This window comes from Cuculus canorus, chromosome 9, assembly GCF_017976375.1.
Source record: "Cuculus canorus isolate bCucCan1 chromosome 9, bCucCan1.pri, whole genome shotgun sequence".
In the NCBI taxonomy this organism is placed as follows: domain Eukaryota; kingdom Metazoa; phylum Chordata; class Aves; order Cuculiformes; family Cuculidae; genus Cuculus; species Cuculus canorus.
In genome coordinates, this window is record NC_071409.1 from 21,520,643 (window position 1) to 21,540,744 (window position 20,102).

General features: G+C 39.8%; 2 protein-coding genes across 4 annotated transcripts in view; one reads left to right on the plus strand and one right to left on the minus strand.

Annotated features, from left to right (window-relative positions):
• SERPINI1 (serpin family I member 1) overlaps positions 1–3,621 on the minus strand; it is a 50,439-nt gene extending 46,818 nt beyond the window's left edge. The window contains exon 1 of the mRNA XM_054073921.1: positions 3,464–3,621. The gene's annotated coding sequence lies outside the window, so the exon portion shown is untranslated. The remainder of the gene's footprint in view (positions 1–3,463) is intronic.
• Positions 3,622–3,704: 83 nt separating this feature from the next.
• PDCD10 (programmed cell death 10) lies at positions 3,705–18,473 on the plus strand. Of its 3 annotated transcripts, none has more exons than XM_054073925.1 (8): positions 3,705–3,842; positions 10,379–10,593; positions 11,229–11,282; positions 12,615–12,732; positions 13,390–13,516; positions 13,895–13,973; positions 14,238–14,320; positions 15,596–18,472. In XM_054073925.1, the coding sequence occupies exons 2-8, from the start codon at positions 10,498–10,500 to the stop codon at positions 15,675–15,677; spliced, it is 639 nt and encodes a 212-aa protein (XP_053929900.1). In that variant the 5' UTR covers positions 3,705–3,842; positions 10,379–10,497; the 3' UTR covers positions 15,678–18,472. The 3 variants fall into 3 exon arrangements, with proteins under 3 accessions (XP_053929900.1, XP_053929901.1, XP_053929899.1); XM_054073926.1 differs by having other exon boundaries at positions 3,738–3,827; positions 10,378–10,593; positions 15,596–18,473; XM_054073924.1 differs by lacking the exon at positions 3,705–3,842 and adding an exon at positions 3,902–4,040 and having other exon boundaries at positions 15,596–18,473.
• The last annotated feature ends 1,629 nt before the right edge of the window (positions 18,474–20,102 follow it).

Genomic DNA, 20,102 nt, shown 5'->3' on the forward strand with positions numbered 1-20,102 from the left:
TTCTGATTAATGCACTAGTTACCTGGTTACAACTGGACACAACCACATTGCTTTAACTTCCTCTTTCTAGCCAGGATATTACTTGCCATTAGTGATTCCTCCTTAATGAATAGTCTCAAGGTCTAAAAAGAATATTTCTCCAAAATGATCATAATATTTAAACATTTAACTAAACAAGAAATCCTTTTCGTGCAGGAGGTCAAAGCTTATTAACCCAAAAGCCAGACATATATTTAACTCATTAGCTTGTGTCAATAAGGAATTCTCTCTTTTTCCCATCTCAGCTGCTTTGCAATGACTCTACAAGACCAACAAGGATGCAAATAACTTGCATAGCTTTTATCACATTAGCCACAGCCTGCAGTTTTCACAATCATTAGCTTTGAAGTATATTAAACAAAGCAGAACATGACCTTACAGTTGATATTTTAATCATACCACAAAAGAACAATTCTTTATCATACACGCTTTATTAAGGCCAAAGCAGATGCTCTTTGGAAGTACTCAGAACATAAACAGGTAGGAAAGAACCCTACTGCTGCACAGGGAAGGGAAGCCAGGTACTGACCACACCACATGGAGGGTTTGCTGCTTTTAAATGCAGAGTCAGCAGACAATGTCTGACATCCACCTCTGATTTTGGCTGTACTGAGGGACCAGCAAGAAGCTGAATGCATGCATGTGCACAAGACTAAGAAAAAAGAACTTGAAGCTTTTAGTTTTAAACCAATACAATGTAGTGTAGCTTTACTTATTGGCAAAATGCACACACTATTTTATATGCATCTATGTTTAATACAATACGTAATTACTTCATTAGAAATCAAATTTTGTTAACTTCAAGAGTTACTACAACAATGTGGTGTTCCCAGTCACACGCTCCTAGAGTTCCACCACACTTCACATACACTCTCTTTCGTATGAGAAGAGATAAGGGGAAGTAACAAAAGGCCCAAGTTTTAAGAATGAGCACAGAAAGATACCAGCAAGGATGTAAGCCAGGCACTCAACAGCTCAGAGAGACATTAATCCCAGGCCATTCCTGAATCAACCCGAGCTAGCAGTGCTGCAGCTAACGCATTCAGTAGGGTACAGGATACTGTGTGCTTTCAGCAATGAGTATGAAAGTAACGAGCAACAACTTCATGAATTCTTCCACCTACACATGAGCAAACAATTCACTGGAAATAGTAGATGGGGAGACAACGCCAAAACAAATTTAAAAACGCAAACTCTATGTGAAACTCGACACAAGAATGTGAATACATAGGATAGACAGTCTTGTCAAGATAAACTGTGGAACTCCTAACTGCATTTAGCAGCAAATGACACTGCCACAAGCCTTCACCTTGTATTACTCTAAGTTACCCTGTGTAATTCTGTAGGCAAACCATACCTTAAAGACAAAGCCAACAACCACTCTCCCTCTCACCTCCTTAACAATTATTCCTCATAACAGTCAACCAAGCCACAACAATTCTGAAAAATATAACACATGTAAATATAGGAAAATGAGAAACTAGACAAAGACCTCACTGCTATTAAAAAACACAATCTGGAAAAGTACACCAAATTGATGGAGGAGGACAGCATATTCTATTTTAAGTGTTAGCAGCAGTAGGATTGCCACTTTGTAGCTTTATTTCAAGACATACCAATTTCACTGAAAGTGTAAAACACTGTAGAAAGGCATTTGGCTCAGTCTTGGTAAACATCTCTCGCCTCAGCAGAACACCACCATTTTCCATCAGACTTAAGTACTGATCACATAAAAAATGATGAGATAATATCGGGGAATCTGAGATAGCAGGTGATTAATCATACACAATTCATACACACGAGTTTTTAGTAGTCCTTTAATTACAAGATGCATATATGAGAGAACATACAAAGATCCGATTAAAACAAAAGGTGGCGTGGGAAGGAGAAAATTCTGTACACCTAATGAAACATATCCAGCAAAGAGCTTTTTTCTCACATTCCCTGGTGTTCTTGCTCACCTACATGAAGGAGATGGGGATCGGTAACATAAAGGATGCGAGCACAGGATCCATCTGTCCCACAGATGGACATCATCTTCCCACTTTGCCACCGCACTACTGGAGCAACTTAATGCCAATATCTGACAATTTAATACTTTATGTGCTCACTCACACGTTTGCACTGGAGTTCACGTGCCTTGTCAGCACCAGGTAATGCTCATCAGTAGTTAAGGAAAAAAAAATAAAATCAAGTTTTCACACCGATGCATGAGCAATGCAAAAGCAAATATAAATCCAAAACTGAATAGCGCTTCAGAGTTAATTTTAAATATAAAAAGTATTCCGTAACACAATTAAACAAGTTTACTTAATTTTGTTTTAATAGCCGAGAGACGAAATACCCGCGATACGCAGAGTCTGCAGAGCGCGGAGCAAACCGGAGAAAACTAAGTGCCAGACACAAGCGGAGCCCCTCGAAAAGGGCTGCAGCAGCGCAAAGGGCACCGGGGGGGAGGAAAAGGGGGTTCAGCCCCCCGGACCCCGCTCCCGGCACCGCGGGAGGGAAGGGGGCTCAGCCCCCCCGGACCCCGCTGCCGGCACCGCGGGAGGGAAGGGGGCTCAGCCCCGCGGCCGCAGCGCTCCCAGCCGCGGCTCCGAACGCGGTGTCGGGGCTGTGGGAGCCGCTGCCTCCCACCCGTTGCCGGTGGGCGCGAGACACGGGCGATCGGGAATTTGAAGGTGTTCGGCTATCCCCTCTTCAGTTCCGCTACCGGCGAGGAAGCGCCCCGGCTCCAAACAAGTCGCTCCCGTCCCCACCCGCCCCTTCCCTCGACGAGCGCACCCTCCTCTCCTTCCCCTCCACCCCGACCGGCGCAGCCCCCTCCCCTTTCCTTTTCCCCCTTCCCCAACAGCCGCAGCCCCTTCCCTTTCTCTTTCCCTTTCTCCTCTCTCCCTACGGGCGCAGCCTCTTCCCCTTTTCTTTTCCCTTTCCCATTTCCCCTTCCCCGATAGGCGCAGCCCCTTCCCTTTCTCTTTCCCTCTTCCCCGACGGGAGCAACCCCTTCCCCTTTCCTCATTTTCTCCCTTTTCCCTACCTTTTGCATTCTCCTCCCCACGGGCGCATCCCCTTTCCCCCTCTTCCCCTTCCCCGACGGGCGCATCCCATTTCCCCTTTTCCCTGTCCTTTTTCCCCTTCCCCGACGGGCGCATCCCATTTCCCCTTTTCCCTGTCCTTTTTCCCCTTCCCCGACGGGCGCATCCCATTTCCCCTTTTCCCTGTCCTTTTTCCCCTTCCCCGACGGGCGCATCCCATTTCCCCTTTTCCCTGTCCTTTTTCCCCTTCCCCGATACGCGCAGCCCCATCTCCTCTCCCTTTCCCCCTCTCCCCCTTCCCCGCCGGGTGCAGCCCCTCTCCTCAGGGGCGCTCCTGGGGCGCCACGGCAGCCCCCACGCTCCCGCTCCCGCTCCCCGCATACACGTACCGTGACCGGAGCGCTGGAAACCTTCGCCCCGCTCCGGGATCAGCGCGGAGCCCCGCCCAGCAGCGCCACAGTGACCCGCCTCAGCCTCGCTCCGCCGCGGGTGTGCGGCTGCCCCCGCCTCGCGCGCCCGGCTAGTCCCGCCGCCCCGCCCCGCGCCCCCATTGGCAGCTCGCGCCCCCTCCTCCCCGCCTATCCCAGCCCCCGCGCCGCGCGGCATTGTGGGAATTGTAGTCGAGGGGGGCCGGACTACAAACTCCAGGAGCCCGCGCGGCTGCCGGTGAGTTCCGGGCAACGCCTGGTGTGTGCTAACAGCGGCGGTCGCTTCCTCCTCGCAGGCGCTTCCGGCGGGGCGGCGGAGCCCACTGGAGACCGGGGGCAGGTGAGGTGCCGTGCCCTGCCGCCGCCCTTCTCCTCTCGGCGCGTGCCCGCGGAGGGGCGACCGCGTTTAGAGAGGGTGCGGGCGGGAAGGGGTAGCTAGTGTTTTTGCGTAGGGCCTGGCTCGCCCTTTGGGGCTGCGCCGCGTTAGAAGCGTAAAACTCCTTCCAGCATCGGGGCCCGGCGGTAGGTCCCGCCTCAGGTGAGCGCGGCCTCAGGCCTCGCCGCGCGGGGCGGGCGGGGGTCACCCCTCCCCACCCTCGCTGGAGGGGGGGACCGGCCCTGCTGGGCGTGTGACCCGTTTCCTTTCGCCTCATGGTGGGGGGTTGTCCTGCTCCCTGCCCTTCGCGCGGAGACACGGGTCGTTTGAGGCCCTCCCCGCTTGGGGTTGGGGGCGCCCCGGCTGGAGGCCTCAACCCTGGGCGAGGGTGATGGGAGCTGCCTGGGGAGGGAGGGGAGGGCGATGGGAGCTGCCCGGTTCCGGAGGCCTCCCGCAGGCCCGGCTGTACGCGTTATTTTTAGCTCGGCCCGAGGTGGGAGCGGAGCTGTCAGGTGGCCGCCAGCAGCGCCTGTCAGGCGAGTGGAGAGCCGGGCATCTCGGCGCCTTCCTGGCCGCCGCGGAAAGCGGTGTGCCGGGCAGGGACAGTGCGGAGCCTGAGCTGTGCCACTGGGGGAGGCTTTGAGTCCCTTTTCGCTGCTCGCCTAACTGGTGAGTTTGTGGTGTCTTTCCTGTAGCTTACACATGCCTAGACACAGGTTGATGGCTGAAAGCTTGGGCCTGGTTTGTGCTATTCTTATCAGAGGACCTAATTGCCCTCTGGTGTTTGTGGATTTGTCAGAATGTGTTTATGTGCTTGAAACTGTGTCTTACCTGTTGGTGTTTGCTAGAATAATAGCTCTACTTTCACACACTTAAAAAGATCTTGAAAGAGAAGCAGGGACAAGTTTTGATTATGTGTGCTAAGAACTGTGACCTGTTTCAGTTATACCATAAAATAATTCTAATGTTGTCAACTAGTGCAGTTGGCTATTCAGGCACAGAAGCTGGGTGTATTAGGACAGACTAAATCAATTCCATTTTGAAGTTCAGTATTGCAAAAGAATGTGAACTGAGTGTAAGCCTGACTTCAGAGTAGACTTGGATTTTGGTTTTTTTTTTCTTTTAAGTTGATGCCATTCTAAAAACAGACATCTTGGGTTTATTGCAAGTTCATGTGACTTCTGAATTAGTCATACAGATTGTTCTTACAATAATAAAATGCATAAGTGGCTATGCTTTGTCAGAGTGAACTCAACTGTAAGTGGCTATTATGTGTGTGTGGAGATGCTTGAAAACTGTCTGTCCTAGCAAGAGGCGTTTAAAGATACTTTTAAAACATCAATGCTCTTTTCTGATGACATTCCTTTTAACTCTTTAGTGAAACTGCTAGGTGTAAGAGTTAGAGGGATATGGAATCAGTACAATAGAGTACCATTTTAAAAATCTCTTTGCTGTTTTTACTGATTTTAAAATACAGAGTTGGTTAACATAGGAGTTGATTTGTATGCCTGTTCCAATGAATTCAACCGTACTGTCGCAATATTACCTCAGCTTCAAAAAGAAGGTAGTTATATATCTTCAGCACAGAGCTTTTATGCTTGGTACCATATAGTCTGATTTATAGAATGGGAAATAATTACAGTCTATACTTCAAATACGGTGCTGGCAGGTAAGTTACAATCTGACAAGGAAAAGGAGCGTGGGGTTTTGATTTCTTATAAGTGACCCTTAATAAGGGGAATCTGGCTAGCCAAGCTGTGTGTGGGATGTACATTTAGTTAAAAGAGCATACTCTGCAATTTTTTGTTTCTTCTGTAAAATTTGCAACTCTAATTAGTAAATTACCTAAACTATCTCCTCCCATGCATGTTGGTTTTACAAACAGGAACCAATTCTTTACCACTGAATTCGGGATAGAGTTCATGCTACTAGTTCCTTTTCCCCATCTTTCTTCCTCAACTTAAATTAGTTTTCCTAGTAACTCAGGAGTTCAGGTCAGGTTAAAGGTAAAACCTGCTTTTGTATTCTCACTGCAAAAAGTGACGCAGAACTTCTTGTCAGTAAGGATAGCCTTTTCTAGAAGGAATAGGACTGTAGTTTTTGCCTGAAACTGTCCATTGAAATAATCATTCTGGTAGATCACTGCCTCAGGCCTTGTTCCTCTTTAGTACCTGTCTAAAAAAGAGTATTAATGTCTAGGTGGCTGAAGTGTTTCCATATCTATAGTAGATAGAGCCTGGAGAAGGGAATAGAGACAGCATCAGTGTATAGGTAGATCTACTGAAGACTGAAATCCTGCCAACTGATGCTAGTGGTTTTGTTTTAAAACTCTTCAAAAGCTGTAGTCACGAGGCTCTGCTCTTTTCTCTTTAAACACTGTTTCAAAAGGTACTGTTAAGCACTTTTATTTTTGTGGATACCTTGCTTGTTTTCACACTGGCCAATGGGCAGATGTGGATTTGGGGAAGATCACTTACACTCTCTGATGTTTATATTTTTATTAAGTAGCTCTTCAGTTCTGCTACTTGATTTTTAGTGCGTGACCCAAAGTCTGTCAGTAAATGACACAGATTAGAGAAAGCAGATTATCACCTTAGATACTGACAGCAGTAGTTGTACATTTTGCGAAGTGTGGCTTTTTTTCCTGTTTACCCTTTTTGACTTACAGGAAGTTTATCTTAATGTAGGGTATTTTTCTGATACACTTTAGTTGAACGATTTAAAATGTCAGTGGATGGATATGGGGGAATAGGTCTTTCAGAGAACGCTTCCAAATTTGTTCCTTATCTAAAATGGACCAGTTCTCTTGACGTATGCTGAATAGCTGGGATAATATATTAGTGTTAGGAGTTAAAGGTTAGGATATAAAATTTGTACTGATAGTGAAAGTGTATTTGCCATGTTAGTATAGAATGCCCTATACTATTTTATCTCTTGGCATACAGCTTGATGTGTTCAATGGCTTAAGTTTAAGCAGCAGTATTGTGTTAGCTGGCACCTTAGCACAGTTCTTAAATTTAGATTCTCTTTAAATTCTCTGTGTCATTCTGTACATTCTCTCTGTCATTCTGTACATTCTCTCTGATGCTTGATTTCATCTGATTATGTAGCATGAAGAATGACTTCTAGTTACATGTATACAGATTTGAACCTGTGGAATCATTGTAACAAAGAAGATCGGGCTTACCTGCAGGTTAAAATTTGGCAGTCTGTCTATTTCAGACAGCATATCCTACTATATTCTTGCTGTCTTCCCCTCAGACCAATTAACAAGTTTGCCAGCTAAGTTTTTGCATCTTACAGCAATTTGCCAGGATTTTCTAAACTGTGTGGCTACGTTATGCTGTTCTAGTGCATGGCCTTCTCATGGAATCTTATTCCTTTTTGGTTTTTTTTTTTGAGAAGGTAAAAAAACAATTGGCAGGTGAAACTGGAGTAAACTCATCTCAAATAAGACTTCTTTAAGATTGTAGTGAACTGAAGCTCTTAGAAGACAGTGCTGCCATAAAACTTTGCAGCTATGTAAATGGCGGCTTTGGAATTCATACCAGAAAAAACGCTGAAAGTTCCTCGTTGCTGCATGAGAATCTACTTTGAACTTGGGCTTTTGTCAGGCCATTCTGAAGGCCAGTGGGCTCTCTAATAATGTACCTAATTAATGGGACAGAAACTTCACTTTTCATGGGAATTTGGTCCATAAACAGGATCGATACTTTCTTCAAAGGTATTTGTGTGTGGTTTAGTGCAACTAAATGCAAATAAATGTGGGATGTTTTTGTGAAGAGTTTTATCCCTGCTATTTGACACTAGCAAAGACTGTGATGCATCCAGATTGTGTCTGAAGATGTGAAGAAGTTGATCTGTAGCTGCAAGGACAAATTGTGTGGCAATCTTAGCAGTCAGGTACTTGCATGACAGCGTGATGCTTCCTAGTGTTGTATCCTCTGGCAAATGAGAAGATTTCTGGAATACTGAACCAGTGTGATATATTGTATATATTTCTTATGATGGCAACAAAAGTATTTGATGTTCTTATCTATTTGTGGTGTGCATGTGTATTTAAATCCACCTCTTCTCTTCAGTCGCAACACTTGTATCCTTTGTGTTAGTATAAATCCAAGGACTTGTAGTTTGTTTGAAGAGTGTCAGTGTCTGGTAAAGAGGTAATAGATGGTACATAATTGTTTTTATATGGGGGGTTTAACTGTGCTGTGGATTAGTAACAATAGCTTATGACTGTTCAGGAGAAAATGAGTTCTTCGTTGTAGTCCACAGTGTAATAGCTTTTCATCATCATAAAAATCCATCATTTGAGTTAGTATTTCCTTTTCTTTGTGGATACTGCTAACCCATAAAAACAAAGTAATTATATCTAATGGTTATTTTGTCCTTTTTTGCCCTTCTTCCTATGATCAAAAAATCTTTTTGGTAGACTAGAACTGTGTTCAATGACCTGATTTAACTGTTTTAAAAACTTATTTTGTTGAGGATACAGTACTCTAGATAAAAAGTTGCAGTAAATTAATCCATGAATACTGTCTTCAGTGGTGCTTGCTAATGTAGTATCTTGCAAGAGTATATATTTTTACTGAATCTTCAGAGACACAGAATTATCAGAAAAACAAACAGCTCTCTGTCCACGCTGCCCTTTACATGTGAGATTCTTTAGTGCAGGGAATATGCATGTATAACAAATGGGACAGCGTCTGCTTTCACTTGTGAGTGAAAACTTGTTCAGACAAGTTCCCTCTCCCCCATGTGAGTAGACTTTGCATTAATTTATGTAGCTCTGAATCAAGTTTTTAAAGATATTGAACTTTCTGAGGAATGACAAATATTTGCATCTTCCATGTTCTTGACAGCTGTGAAATGCCTGTCGTAGATGATAAAAACGTCAGAGTCATGTTTTTTTGCAATTCCACTCATGTGGACATATCTCATCCATACAGACCCCTTCTTGAAGTCTCAGGATTTTGTAGTGTAGCTGTAGGAATCTGGTCATATGTGTCATGTTGAAAGGCTGGAATAGTGAGGGAAGCAAGATGAGATGTTGCACTGAGTAGTCCATGTCAAAAGACGTCTATAAAGAGCTGTTGCTTCTTACTGTAGTCATGTTTAATTTTTCTTCAAACCATGTTTTAAGTGTTGGCTGTTTCTGTAGTGTGACAACTTCTTCACTTGTTTTTTTCATTTTGGGGTATATTCATGCTGCCTAATCTTATACTTGGATGAGACATGCACAGTACTTGTAGTCATTAGGGTTCTCTGTGCTTAAAATAATCAATAACAAATTTCACTCGTATGATTTTAGTTAAACTACTATATACCTGCCCTGGGCAAAAAAGAATATCTGTTCTATATAAACAGCCTGAAGATTTTTAGCCAGTACAGAGTGTAACGAGGAATATAGCATGAAAAAAAAATCTTGGCACTTTTTAGCCTGTTCAGACTACAGGAAACTCACATTGATTACAGTAGTAGCTTCTACTGTTTCCTAAAAATTTTACTTTAATGTCTTACTAAAATATCAATAAAAGCAGTACAAAACCACACAAATGCCTAATTTCTGAAGCTTGTTAGGAGGAAAAAAACCCTCTTTTGGTGCATTAAATTCTCTAAGTGAATCTAAAAATTAAAACTGTTAATCTCTTTCTGTGAATCTTTATTTCTAACTTAGACTTCAGGTCTTTAAACTGAACTATTTTATAGAAAATATTTTAAAAGAATCTTATGAACAGAAAATATAGCAGGCTATAACAAAGACTTCTTATGAACTGTAGAGTGAGCTTTTTTGTTTTCCACGTAATTTCTGTGTCTGAGCAATGATCACTCCATGTTGGATAAGATGAGCTGGACTGGGTGGAGAGCTTCCAAAATCTGGGTTCAGTTACTGGAACAATAATTTTCCATTGAGTTAACATAGTTAGGGACACACCCGGAGCGGAAACATGACTTAAGACTTTTGCTTGTATAAAAACAAAGATGTAGTATTTGGAATTTGAATGGGTAGAAAGTACGACTTATCTCCAGCAGAATCACAGCTTGATGCATGTGTGAAAGCGTGGCGTATTTATAGGTGGTTTTACTGTTAATTGTCACAATATATCTGTATGAGTTTGGGGCTTGCAGAGTGTAATGCTTTCCAAGCCTTTTATATATATGAGTTGATAGGAGTCTTATGCTCCAGCTTACAAGTGTTGGCAAGATTTTTGTAATACATATCAAATAAATCATGTCTTTCTAGAAAAGATTAATTCTATAAGTACTTGAAGTAAGACATATTTGGTAGTACCTTGCTCTCTAAAGTATCTGTTCACTTACTAGATTTCGGTTAGTATTTCCAAGTTATGTGAAGTAGTCCTTCCATGTTTACTCAAGTCATGTCATAAGTAATTAGTAAAGGACCAGTGTTGTTCTGTGCCTTTTCATTTGTAGAACCTGCCAGTCATGAGTATTCATAATTGTGTTTGTGTTTTTGTTTTTCTCTCGCACAACCTAAGGACAATATATTTTTCAAGTACTTCAAGTATTCTTGCACAACGAGGAAAAAGAAGAAACATTTCAGTGAATGAGGAGTTTTTTGCTTCTATAGTGTTTTCCTTGAGAAGTGGGTCTTTGAATGAGGATGACAATGGAAGAGATGAAGAATGAAGCAGAGACCACTTCTATGGTTTCCATGCCCCTCTATGCTGTTATGTACCCTGTCTTTAATGAGGTAAGCTGCATTTTGCTTTACAATGTAACAATCCCTGTTATATTGGGAAGTATGATCACAGTAACAGGTTGCTCATCTTGACTGGGAAAGCTTTGTGTCTAACATAGTCTTTTTTCTATGCATTGTTTTACCCTTCTTTCCGTGAATACAGTTTCATGCTTGTCAGACTGGTAATTGACTTGGGCCTGATCTCTTTTCTTACCGTTTGCAGAGGAGTTTCGTGAAACTTCTAAGTCCTGCATTCTGTGGCAGGAAGAAATGTACAACTGAATATGCACCTGTAAACAGCTTGATCCATTTTAATTTTGCTGCTATTGGCTACAATTGAATAGGATATTTGTTTTTCTTTTAGTATTAGAGATGATCAGGAGGTTCTCAAAAGCTTCTGTCACACTTCTCCTGTTAGCTGGATAAATGCAAAATACGTGACATATTTGGTTTTAATGTTTTTATTCGAGTGGGAATCTTTTCTTTGGGATCAAATTTTATAGTATCTCCCCCTCAACTTCTTGAGACCAGTAGCTGGAATGCTTCTGTCAGTTCCCTTATTCATTATGCTGTATAAGGCAACGTGTGAGTACTTGGTTTGTTCTGCTAACATTAGAATTGCTAATAACTCTAAACTTTTATTGCAGCTAGAAAGAGTAAATCTATCTGCGGCGCAGACACTGAGAGCAGCTTTCATTAAGGTGAGAAGTAACGTATTGCAGAATGATTATTTAAAAGGTAAATTGTAAATACTGAAACTAAAAAATCAGCTGTCTTATTTCCTTGTGTCTTTGTTTGAAGACTACATCCTTGATCCAGTGTCTAAAAATGACAAAATAAAGTGGACAGTAGCGTAGACTGTCAGTTTGAGATGTCTGCAAATTTTCAGTAGAAATCTGAATTATACAAGTGTATTGAGCCATTTAAAACAAACAGAATTTTGTCATGTCCCTGTAGTACAAAGGCTTACATGAGGAATTGGTCAGTGAAGGTAGTAAACTTAATCTAAGTGTGACAAGATTATGTAGAATAGGTGCTCATGAGAAATAGGCACGTAACAGATTTTGAAACTGTTTTACCAAGTGAAGTGTAATGGGATTATTTTGTGGATGAGGTATAAGTTCACTGCTTGTATCCTCATCCAACAGTGAATGGAATGAAGATTCTTTTATCTCTTCTATTATGTTCCTAAAGAATGAAAATACAGATATTCCTTTATTATTGAAGTGGTGATCTTTTGAAATTCCTTGAATAAAAATGATTGTAGTCATGACATATGTTAACATGTGAGCTGTACAACTAAGTAATACTTCCCTGTTTACACACTTAGGACTGTCTATGTAGACTTAAATTTAAGTCTCAACTAGAGCTCATACAAGTTAAATGTTTTTACAACTAGTGGTAAGGAGTGAAGCTGATAATGCAAATACTGAGATATGGGTGGAAATGATAGTGCTAGATAAAAACCCACACATCCTCATTCAACACAGCATTATTTTCTCATAGCAGCACAGGTAGTAGGAATACCTCCAGTGTTAGTTTAGCTTGCGTTTATTTAGGTATGTCATCAATCAAAAGGGTTTTTTTCTGAAAAAAGCAATTTCAAGTTGATGTTTGAGCGTATGATATGATTCATAAGAGGCACATTTATAAAATGTCATTTGGAGGATGGGGGAGTAGCACCTGTGTTTGAGTGAATTAAATCCCAATGGATACAATGTCTTTGTCTCAAAGCTTAGTGTTTATGGAAATAGAATATAGAATTTCACAAAGAAGTTTCTTATTCAAATCGAAATGAGCGGAAAGGCTTATTGGAAAAATTGTTTGTACAGAACTGATCCAAGAAAAATGGATATTAGAGTGGAAGAATGGTTTTCAATGTAATCTTGGTAGTTTAAAGCCTTTAGACTTTTAAAGTTTCTGACAATCTCCTGCAGTATGTGAAGCAAATTGTATGAAATCTGCCTTTGTGATTGCAATATTCAGATCTTGCATATTTAAGAACGATAAAGATTTTTTTTTTTGCTATACAGGCTGAAAAAGAAAATCCAGGTCTTACACAGGACATCATTATGAAAATTTTGGAGAAAAAAAGTGTGGATGTGAACTTCACAGAGTCTCTTCTGCGTATGGCAGCTGATGATGTAGAAGGTAATATCTTTTATGTTGAATAAGTGTATTTTTCATTAGACTTAATTAGGAACATGCATTTCTCTATACCTATTTTCAGAAGAGGTTATTTGTTTCTTGATAGATTATTTTTTATGTTTATTTTCAGTGTGGCAGAAGAATATTTGTGTTTTCTGAATACCTCTTTGGAAGAAATTAAATTTCCTTAAGAAACATGCTTGGCCAATAAGAGAAAGAAACAAAATTAATTTTTAGAACTGTTTATGGGGGTGCATCGTTCACCTTTTGCACTACTAACAAAAAAGAAAAAAGCGTCTGTGGACCATAGTATTCAGATTCCTTTCCATGGCTTGAAATTAAAAGCAGTAGTTATACTGTCAGAAAGGGGAGTACACAGTAGGCTTTATTTTAACACTGCATTAGTGTAGTGTCTTCAGTGTCTCACGTAAAGTAAGATGGGGTCTCTTTCCAACTTGCGATGATAGAGGTTATTATTATTGCACTGTGTTTATGTAGAGCATATTCACTGCAATTTTCTGGTCATGGCTATTTTTGTTGCTGTTCACCGCCAAATGTAACATGGCAACACTGCTGTGTTTTATGAAGTAGTGTTTTTAGCTGTCACTAGATACTCAAGGGGAAACTAATGGTAATTTTCTAATATATTCTTCTTGTCAGAGTATATGATTGAAAGACCAGAACCAGAATTCCAAGATCTTAATGAAAAGGCACGAGCACTTAAACAGATTCTTAGTAAGATTCCTGATGAGATCAATGACAGAGTGAGGTTTCTTCAGACAATCAAGTAAGTACCGTATTATGTATTTTTCTGCAGATTGAGGGGTCCTGCTTTGTATTTAAATCTGAATGCTCAAATGCTATAGGAGATGCTATCAACACTGTGTTCCCATTGGAAAGGAGCCTGATCCTTACAAGTGAGCGGGCAGTGTTGAGGGTATTTAATGAGTGTTCCATGTTACTTGATCAGACTCAACTTTGTTTTCTAGCTTAAATTCCTGTGTCACTGGTCTAGCTCTTTGCGTGTGGTCTTGCTATATCCTTTCTGATACTTGTTCTGTAGAGATCGTTTTAAAAAGTTTTTAACTACTAGTAAGGGATTAAATTCCAACATTTGAATAGGATAACTTAAGGATCTTACAACTATCTTTTTATTGCCAAATAGGGACATCGCAAGTGCAATAAAGGAGCTTCTTGACACAGTAAATAACGTCTTCAAGAAATACCAGTACCAGAACCGGCGGGTACGTGCAATAATTCATTTTATGCTGTGTTTTTAATAGTATAAGGGGAAGAACTTCCTTTTCATCAGAGGATGAATAGGAGAGCTTAACTGGTCCATGACACAACAGTTTAACAAAAGGATTGGTGTATGGTGGGTAGGTCTCAGCAGCTCTATGGGAAGAGGGCAATTTCTCTGTGTGTCTGTTAGAAAAAAAATCAAGATTCTGACTGTAAGAAACAATATGTGCATTAAGACTCTGCTCCTGTTTTTTTTTGTTTCTTAGGCACTTGAGCACCAAAAGAAAGAGTTTGTAAAATACTCCAAAAGTTTCAGTGATACTCTGAAAACCTATTTTAAAGATGGAAAGTAAGTATGTTTTTGTGCTAACATTTTACATAATGTAAGGTCTTGTTGAACAATAGGGGAAAATAGGACAAGCTTTTGGGCATAAGCTACCTTCTTCAGGACTTGCCGAATTTTTTTCCTCTCCAGTGTCCTCAGACCGTGATAGCTGCTTTAAAATGCATTTATTCCTTTTGTAATGCTTTTAAGAAAAAATAAATCTGGTAAATGCACCACCATACAACACCCATGTGCAGTATTAGCTTTGAGTTTGGATATGTTTCATGGCCTTGTGTGGTTTTTTTCAGTATATACAAGGACAAAAAAAACTTATGAATGCTTTATTGAAAAAAGTAGTCAACTTATTTGAAATATAATTTGCAAATATTAAACATCTGTGCAGTGTTTTCTTCATAATTCCTTATAGTGTTTTGCAGTATTTGGCATTACTCAGCTGATTAATCTTTTCATATTTGAACATTTTGGCCTTCAAACTGAGGCTTTTTTCAGGTCACTGTACTTGTTTATTTCACTGAAGTAATAAAAATGTGAAAAGGGTTGCATGTGTTGTGCATGTACCCCAACCACACTGAATAAGACAGGCTTTGTTTAGCTGTATGTGAAGCCACTGTGCTATGTATTGTGGGCATAAGCTTTAAGTGCCTTAAGTATTGCAAAAAATGCCAGGTGAGGCATGTATTTCATATCCTTGTGGAATCAGAAGTAGTTTAAATCTGAACTGCATGTTAAATAAGATGCTTTCTGGTGGGAGCAGGGTAATGGCACTAAGCTGAAGTCAAGTTTACAGGCATCATGACTGAGCTGAAAAACTCAGTGATCCTCCACTGCTTTCTTAACAAAAAGTTACCTAAAATAGTATTTCACTTCCATGTGTGTGTGCTTAGTATTTCTTGAGGAAAGAGTTTAAAATTCTGAAATTACTGGGGTAGTAAATGTTCAGTTCTGAAAAGAACAGGAACTTAATGATCATCTGCTCCGCACGTTTTCTTAGTTAGCTAAAACCCCAGAACTAAATGATTGGTATGTTAGTCATGATTGAGAGCCCAAGTCTTTAAGTTCCTGTCAATAAACATAGTCTTTATAGGATTCACTATGTAAATAAGTCTATTTGTTTGCCAGCAATAAGTTTCAGGTAGATCACGATATGGTAAAACATCAAGATGCTTCCAGTTTGCAGAGCCTAGATGGCAAGATATTTAGTTGTCTAAACTTAATCCTGTATTTATTGAATAACGTGTTTCTAAAAATGTCTTAAGCAATATCTTTCTCTTTTAACAGGGCAATAAATGTGTTCATAAGTGCCAACCGACTAATTCATCAAACCAACTTGATACTCCAGACCTTCAAAACTGTGGCCTGAAAACTGTATATGTTGAGAGTTGTACTTTTCAATGGTGGATAGGGTACCTTTATATGTAAATTTTAAAGTTTTGACTGTATAAATTATAAGCCCCTCTTGAGGGGCCTAATGCAGGATTTTGAATGGGATTATTGCCATCTTACACCATATTTTTGTAAAACATTGTAGCTTAATCATAATCTCACGATGAAGATTTTGCATCACTTTTTGCTATTATCATTCTTTTCAGAATTATAAGCCAAAAGAATTTACGCCTTAATGTGTCATTATGTAACATTCCTTATAAGAATTGTAAATATTTGGTGTTCTGTTTCTGACATTTTAACTTGAAAGCGGAAAACTGCAGAATTATGTATTTAACAATATTGGTGGCAAATATTCAATAAATAGTTTACATCTGTTAGATTGTCTTTTTGTATGTGAATAACAATGCATAACTCATCTTTCTAGAACTGCAGAACATTCATTAAATGGAAAGATTAAAACTACTTGGGTGCTTAAAGCTACTGGCAATTCAAATCAGTATATAATGAGGGTTTTTCCTTAAAGCTGAGATTTTTGTCTGTGGTCTAATAGTAGACCGGAATAATTCTATTAAAATGTCTTTGGCAAAATAATAAAGAAACCTAGAAGTGAGGTGTGCTTTTGTTTTTGATAGGAACTAAATCCCACTTCTCTACAGCTCTGTTGATGGTGAGTTAACAGTTTTTTACTCTTAGACTACTCTGAAGTTTTGAGCAGAGGGTTGCTTTGAATATATGCAGCTGACTATGCAGTAAAGGGTGAATTTAACATATAACTGGGTTTTACATTGCTACCATTTTGGGAGAGAGACTAGAACTCTTCACGTAGCACTAGTGATGTCTATACTATGCATGCCAGTAAGGCAACTTTTTCAGGGATTGAAGTCATGAGACCTCGGTTGACAAAATTTATCTGGGTAGATGGTTAAGAACTGCTGGTGGACAGATTGAAACTTTATCTTTGTGATTTCATCGTAATATTTCACAGTAAGTTCTGATGGATATCTTGCATGCCCCTTTGAAATGCACCTTGAGTTTATTTTTGAAATAGAATTGTTATAGAATAAGGAGAAGTCTTTGATATATTTGCATGGCCATAACTAGTAAGTTTAGGAAAGAATGCAGTTTATAAAACTGCACAGGCTGTTGAAGGAACATCACTTCAAAGTGAAAGAGCAAAATTGCTACAGATCTATTCCTTCTTTAGGTATAATTGATGAAGAAGAGGTACAGCCAGACTTTTCTTGTGTACTGACCTGGTGCTCTGTTACTCACATGGGGCAAGTGCCTTATCCAGAGTTCAATAGCTGGGTCTTCAAATTTGGTATTCTGCTTAAGTGATGTAAAAGGGGAAAATAATATCTTCAGCCCTCCAAAATAGCACCGGATGTTCTGCTGTATGTCTGTGCATGGAAATGTTTCCTTGATGGAAGCACGGACTATAGTCAAATATAACAGTGGGAAGGAGAGTGTTAAGTAAAAGTGAGATCTTGGTAGTATTGATTGTGAATTTCTTGGTTACAGAAGCTTTAAATGGGACATGGCCCTTAAAGCTTGCTGTTCAGGCTGTTTTCTCTTGACTGGCTTTTTGTGTTTATGAGCAAGTCGAGGGATGCATCTACAGTTTGTAGTTAAAACTTTGTTAGTTATTAAAGCTTGGCATGCTAAACTGTAATTTCTTGAAAAGTGGTAGAAGAGAAGCAATGTTAGCAGTCACAAAGGAGGCATCCTGACTAATTTAAAGTAATATTTAATTTGCATCTTTTGAGTACTGTAAGTAAAAAGGTTGAGAAGTCTTTTTTGCAGATGATGTTAACTTAAGTTGTAGTACCAAGGGACTTAATGAAAACTAATTAGTTAGAAAGGGATAGGCACCCAGAGTTTGTGATGCTTCATTTAATTTGAAAAGTGTGTTTTGGTACTGAGGAGGCTGCACCAGTGGCTGTAAGGAGAGACATGAAAGCTTGGGTTATAGTTTGTGAATTGGATTTAATTCCAGTAAAATTCTGAGGTTTTTTTTCTATTTTCTTGGATTGAGAACTACAGTAGGTAGTGTGGAAAGTCCTTATTAGTTGAATGATATCATGTTTATGTTTGCAGAGGATGTGGAAAAAAAAAAAAAAGAATTCACCCAAAACTGACTTGGTTCCCAAAGGAGATGCTGTATTATGTCCTGCTAATTGATTCCTTGAAGTTAAAATCAAAGAGGCTATCAATAAATGAACTATTCCTGTTCATTTCTTTCTACAGCCTATATTGGGTAAAAGGTACTAAGTATAGAGCTAAGCTTCAGGTAGTCTGGCCAATGTGTTTTGGGTTTTCTGTAACCTTACTGTGATCTTTTTGTTACACTTTAAAAGTAATGGAAAATTATTCATTGTAATCAATGTCTGGCAATGGGAAAACTTGAAAACTTATGTCTTCAGGTCACACTTTTCTGTTGTATGCAGTGAATTCATATCTAGTGGTCTTAAAAATGTTATTTTCCACTGAGTATGAGCTGGGGCATATGTCTGTTAATTTGTATTGCTGTTTTGCACTTTACTATTCGAGTTACCTGAGTAGCCAACAGTAAGTTTCTCTTAAGGATTTCTAATACAGCAGTTAGTGTTGCAAAATGCTATTAGAAGATTTCTGCTGTGAATGTGGGTTATAATTGATATGCTAATGTTAACATACAGAAAACCAATCTAATAAACAAAATAAAACTTTGTATATTTGTTAATGAAGCAAAGAAATGTCTTAATCAATTGTTTTGATCTTTCTCAGCCTATAAAAAATGAAGAAAAGCTTAGATTGACTTCTTTTGTGTTAGAAGCTTCTTGTTTTAATACTGAAAGTTTTGTTTAAAAGTCTGTAAGATGTGCAAGGTGCCTAGCTCAGTATAAGCTTTATCTTGAGTTGAGATAAAGTGTTAAGTATGAAATTTCATGGTGTTCTGGTGTCAGAACTTCTATTTATCCAGGCAGTAAGATGAAATAGTATCAGGCTTCATTAGGCATTATCTTTTCATATAATTTTACCGAGATTACCGCTGATGTGTTCCTTCTTAACATTCTTTTTGGATCTCTCACTGCATGTCAAGGGAGGATTTGCCTTGTTCATTCTGCATCTCTGATTTATCTGATCTCTTCATTTTACAAAGAGACTGCATGCTTCTCTGAATTGGGTGTGGAGTGAAATGATTATCTCAACAAGCTTTCCACAAATCTTAAGTTTTAGATCATTCCATTATGAAGAGGAGATAAAATAAATGTAACAATGTGTGAGATATCAACAACCACATTATCAGTTACCTTTGGAGGCAGGTGCAGGCTGTTCCGCTTGACAATATTGCTTTGCAATGTGCAGTCTGGGTTATCTTCCCACGGGACTGACCATTGCCCTCTGAAAAAGGTTTTGCAGGCAGTTTTCACTTGTGAGCTGTGGGAGCTCTGCTAGCGTTGCATTATGATTCAGCGTGTTCGGCCACTTTGTCATTTTTGACTCCGCTGTTTTGATTTCCCTCATACTCTTCTAGGCAGACGTTGCTCTTGAGACAAGTAGGAAATGTGCTTCATGAATGGAACCACTTCCTAGCAGCAGCCTTAGCACTAAAAATTGGGACTGAAAAGATGTTCCTGGGTCATCGTTTGGTTTCCTGTTGCAGAAATTGAAAAGTACTGTATAATGGTCATAAATCTATTTTAAAACTAGCTGCTTTGTCCTTGTTCCTCTTGGGAGATGTCATTTTAAAACAGTCCGAAAGAAAAAAAAAAATCACCTTCAAATATTGAAGTTTAATATGCTGCATAAATTTAATTTATGATGGAGAATTCACTAACCTTGTCCACAGACAGCTGTTCTTTCTCCTTCTTCCCTTGGTCTTGGGATAAATTGTGTACCATCTTGGGCTTCACTTTTTAAATATACAGAATCCCAGGTTTCTGGTCCTTTAAAAAGAGCAGAGATATAGGCAACAGTAAGTTTGCTCTTTTGAGGCTGAAATAAGATTTTCTTTCCTTGTGCTTGTAATAAAAACTTGAATTTTGCAACAAAGTCATTGGAGATTGTGTATGGGTGGTGAAGCAGGAGGGTTTGGCTCATCTAGAGATTTTCCTGGAGGTGATGCCTGTTAACTTCTCTGTCCTTCTTTCCTGCCTCATAGCTTGGCTGTTGTAGACATAATGCTTGATTTCTGAGAAAGCAAAATGCTTTTGACTAGGTACAATGCATAGCAATTGTCTTGCTGGATGGCAGAAGCATCTGCTCCTTAACTTCATTTGTCTCATTTCCTCCTTCCCTGTCACTCTGTGGCTGCTGTAACAGCTCAGGAAGCAGAACATGCATGCTGCAGGGTCTGTAGGCAACACACTGTTGTACCAAAGTACTCAAGGAGTGTGGAGAAGAAAAGCTCTTCACT

Excerpts from the sequence above, each read along its gene's own strand:
- PDCD10 (XM_054073925.1), top strand. The coding sequence starts at position 10,498 with ATGAGGATGACAATGGAAGAGATGAAGAATGAAGCAGAGACCACTTCT. Across the intron at positions 10,594-11,228 it reads TGTACCCTGTCTTTAATGAG|CTAGAAAGAGTAAATCTATC; the intron begins GTAAGCTGCATT and ends CTTTTATTGCAG. Across the intron at positions 13,517-13,894 it reads AGGTTTCTTCAGACAATCAA|GGACATCGCAAGTGCAATAA; the intron begins GTAAGTACCGTA and ends ATTGCCAAATAG.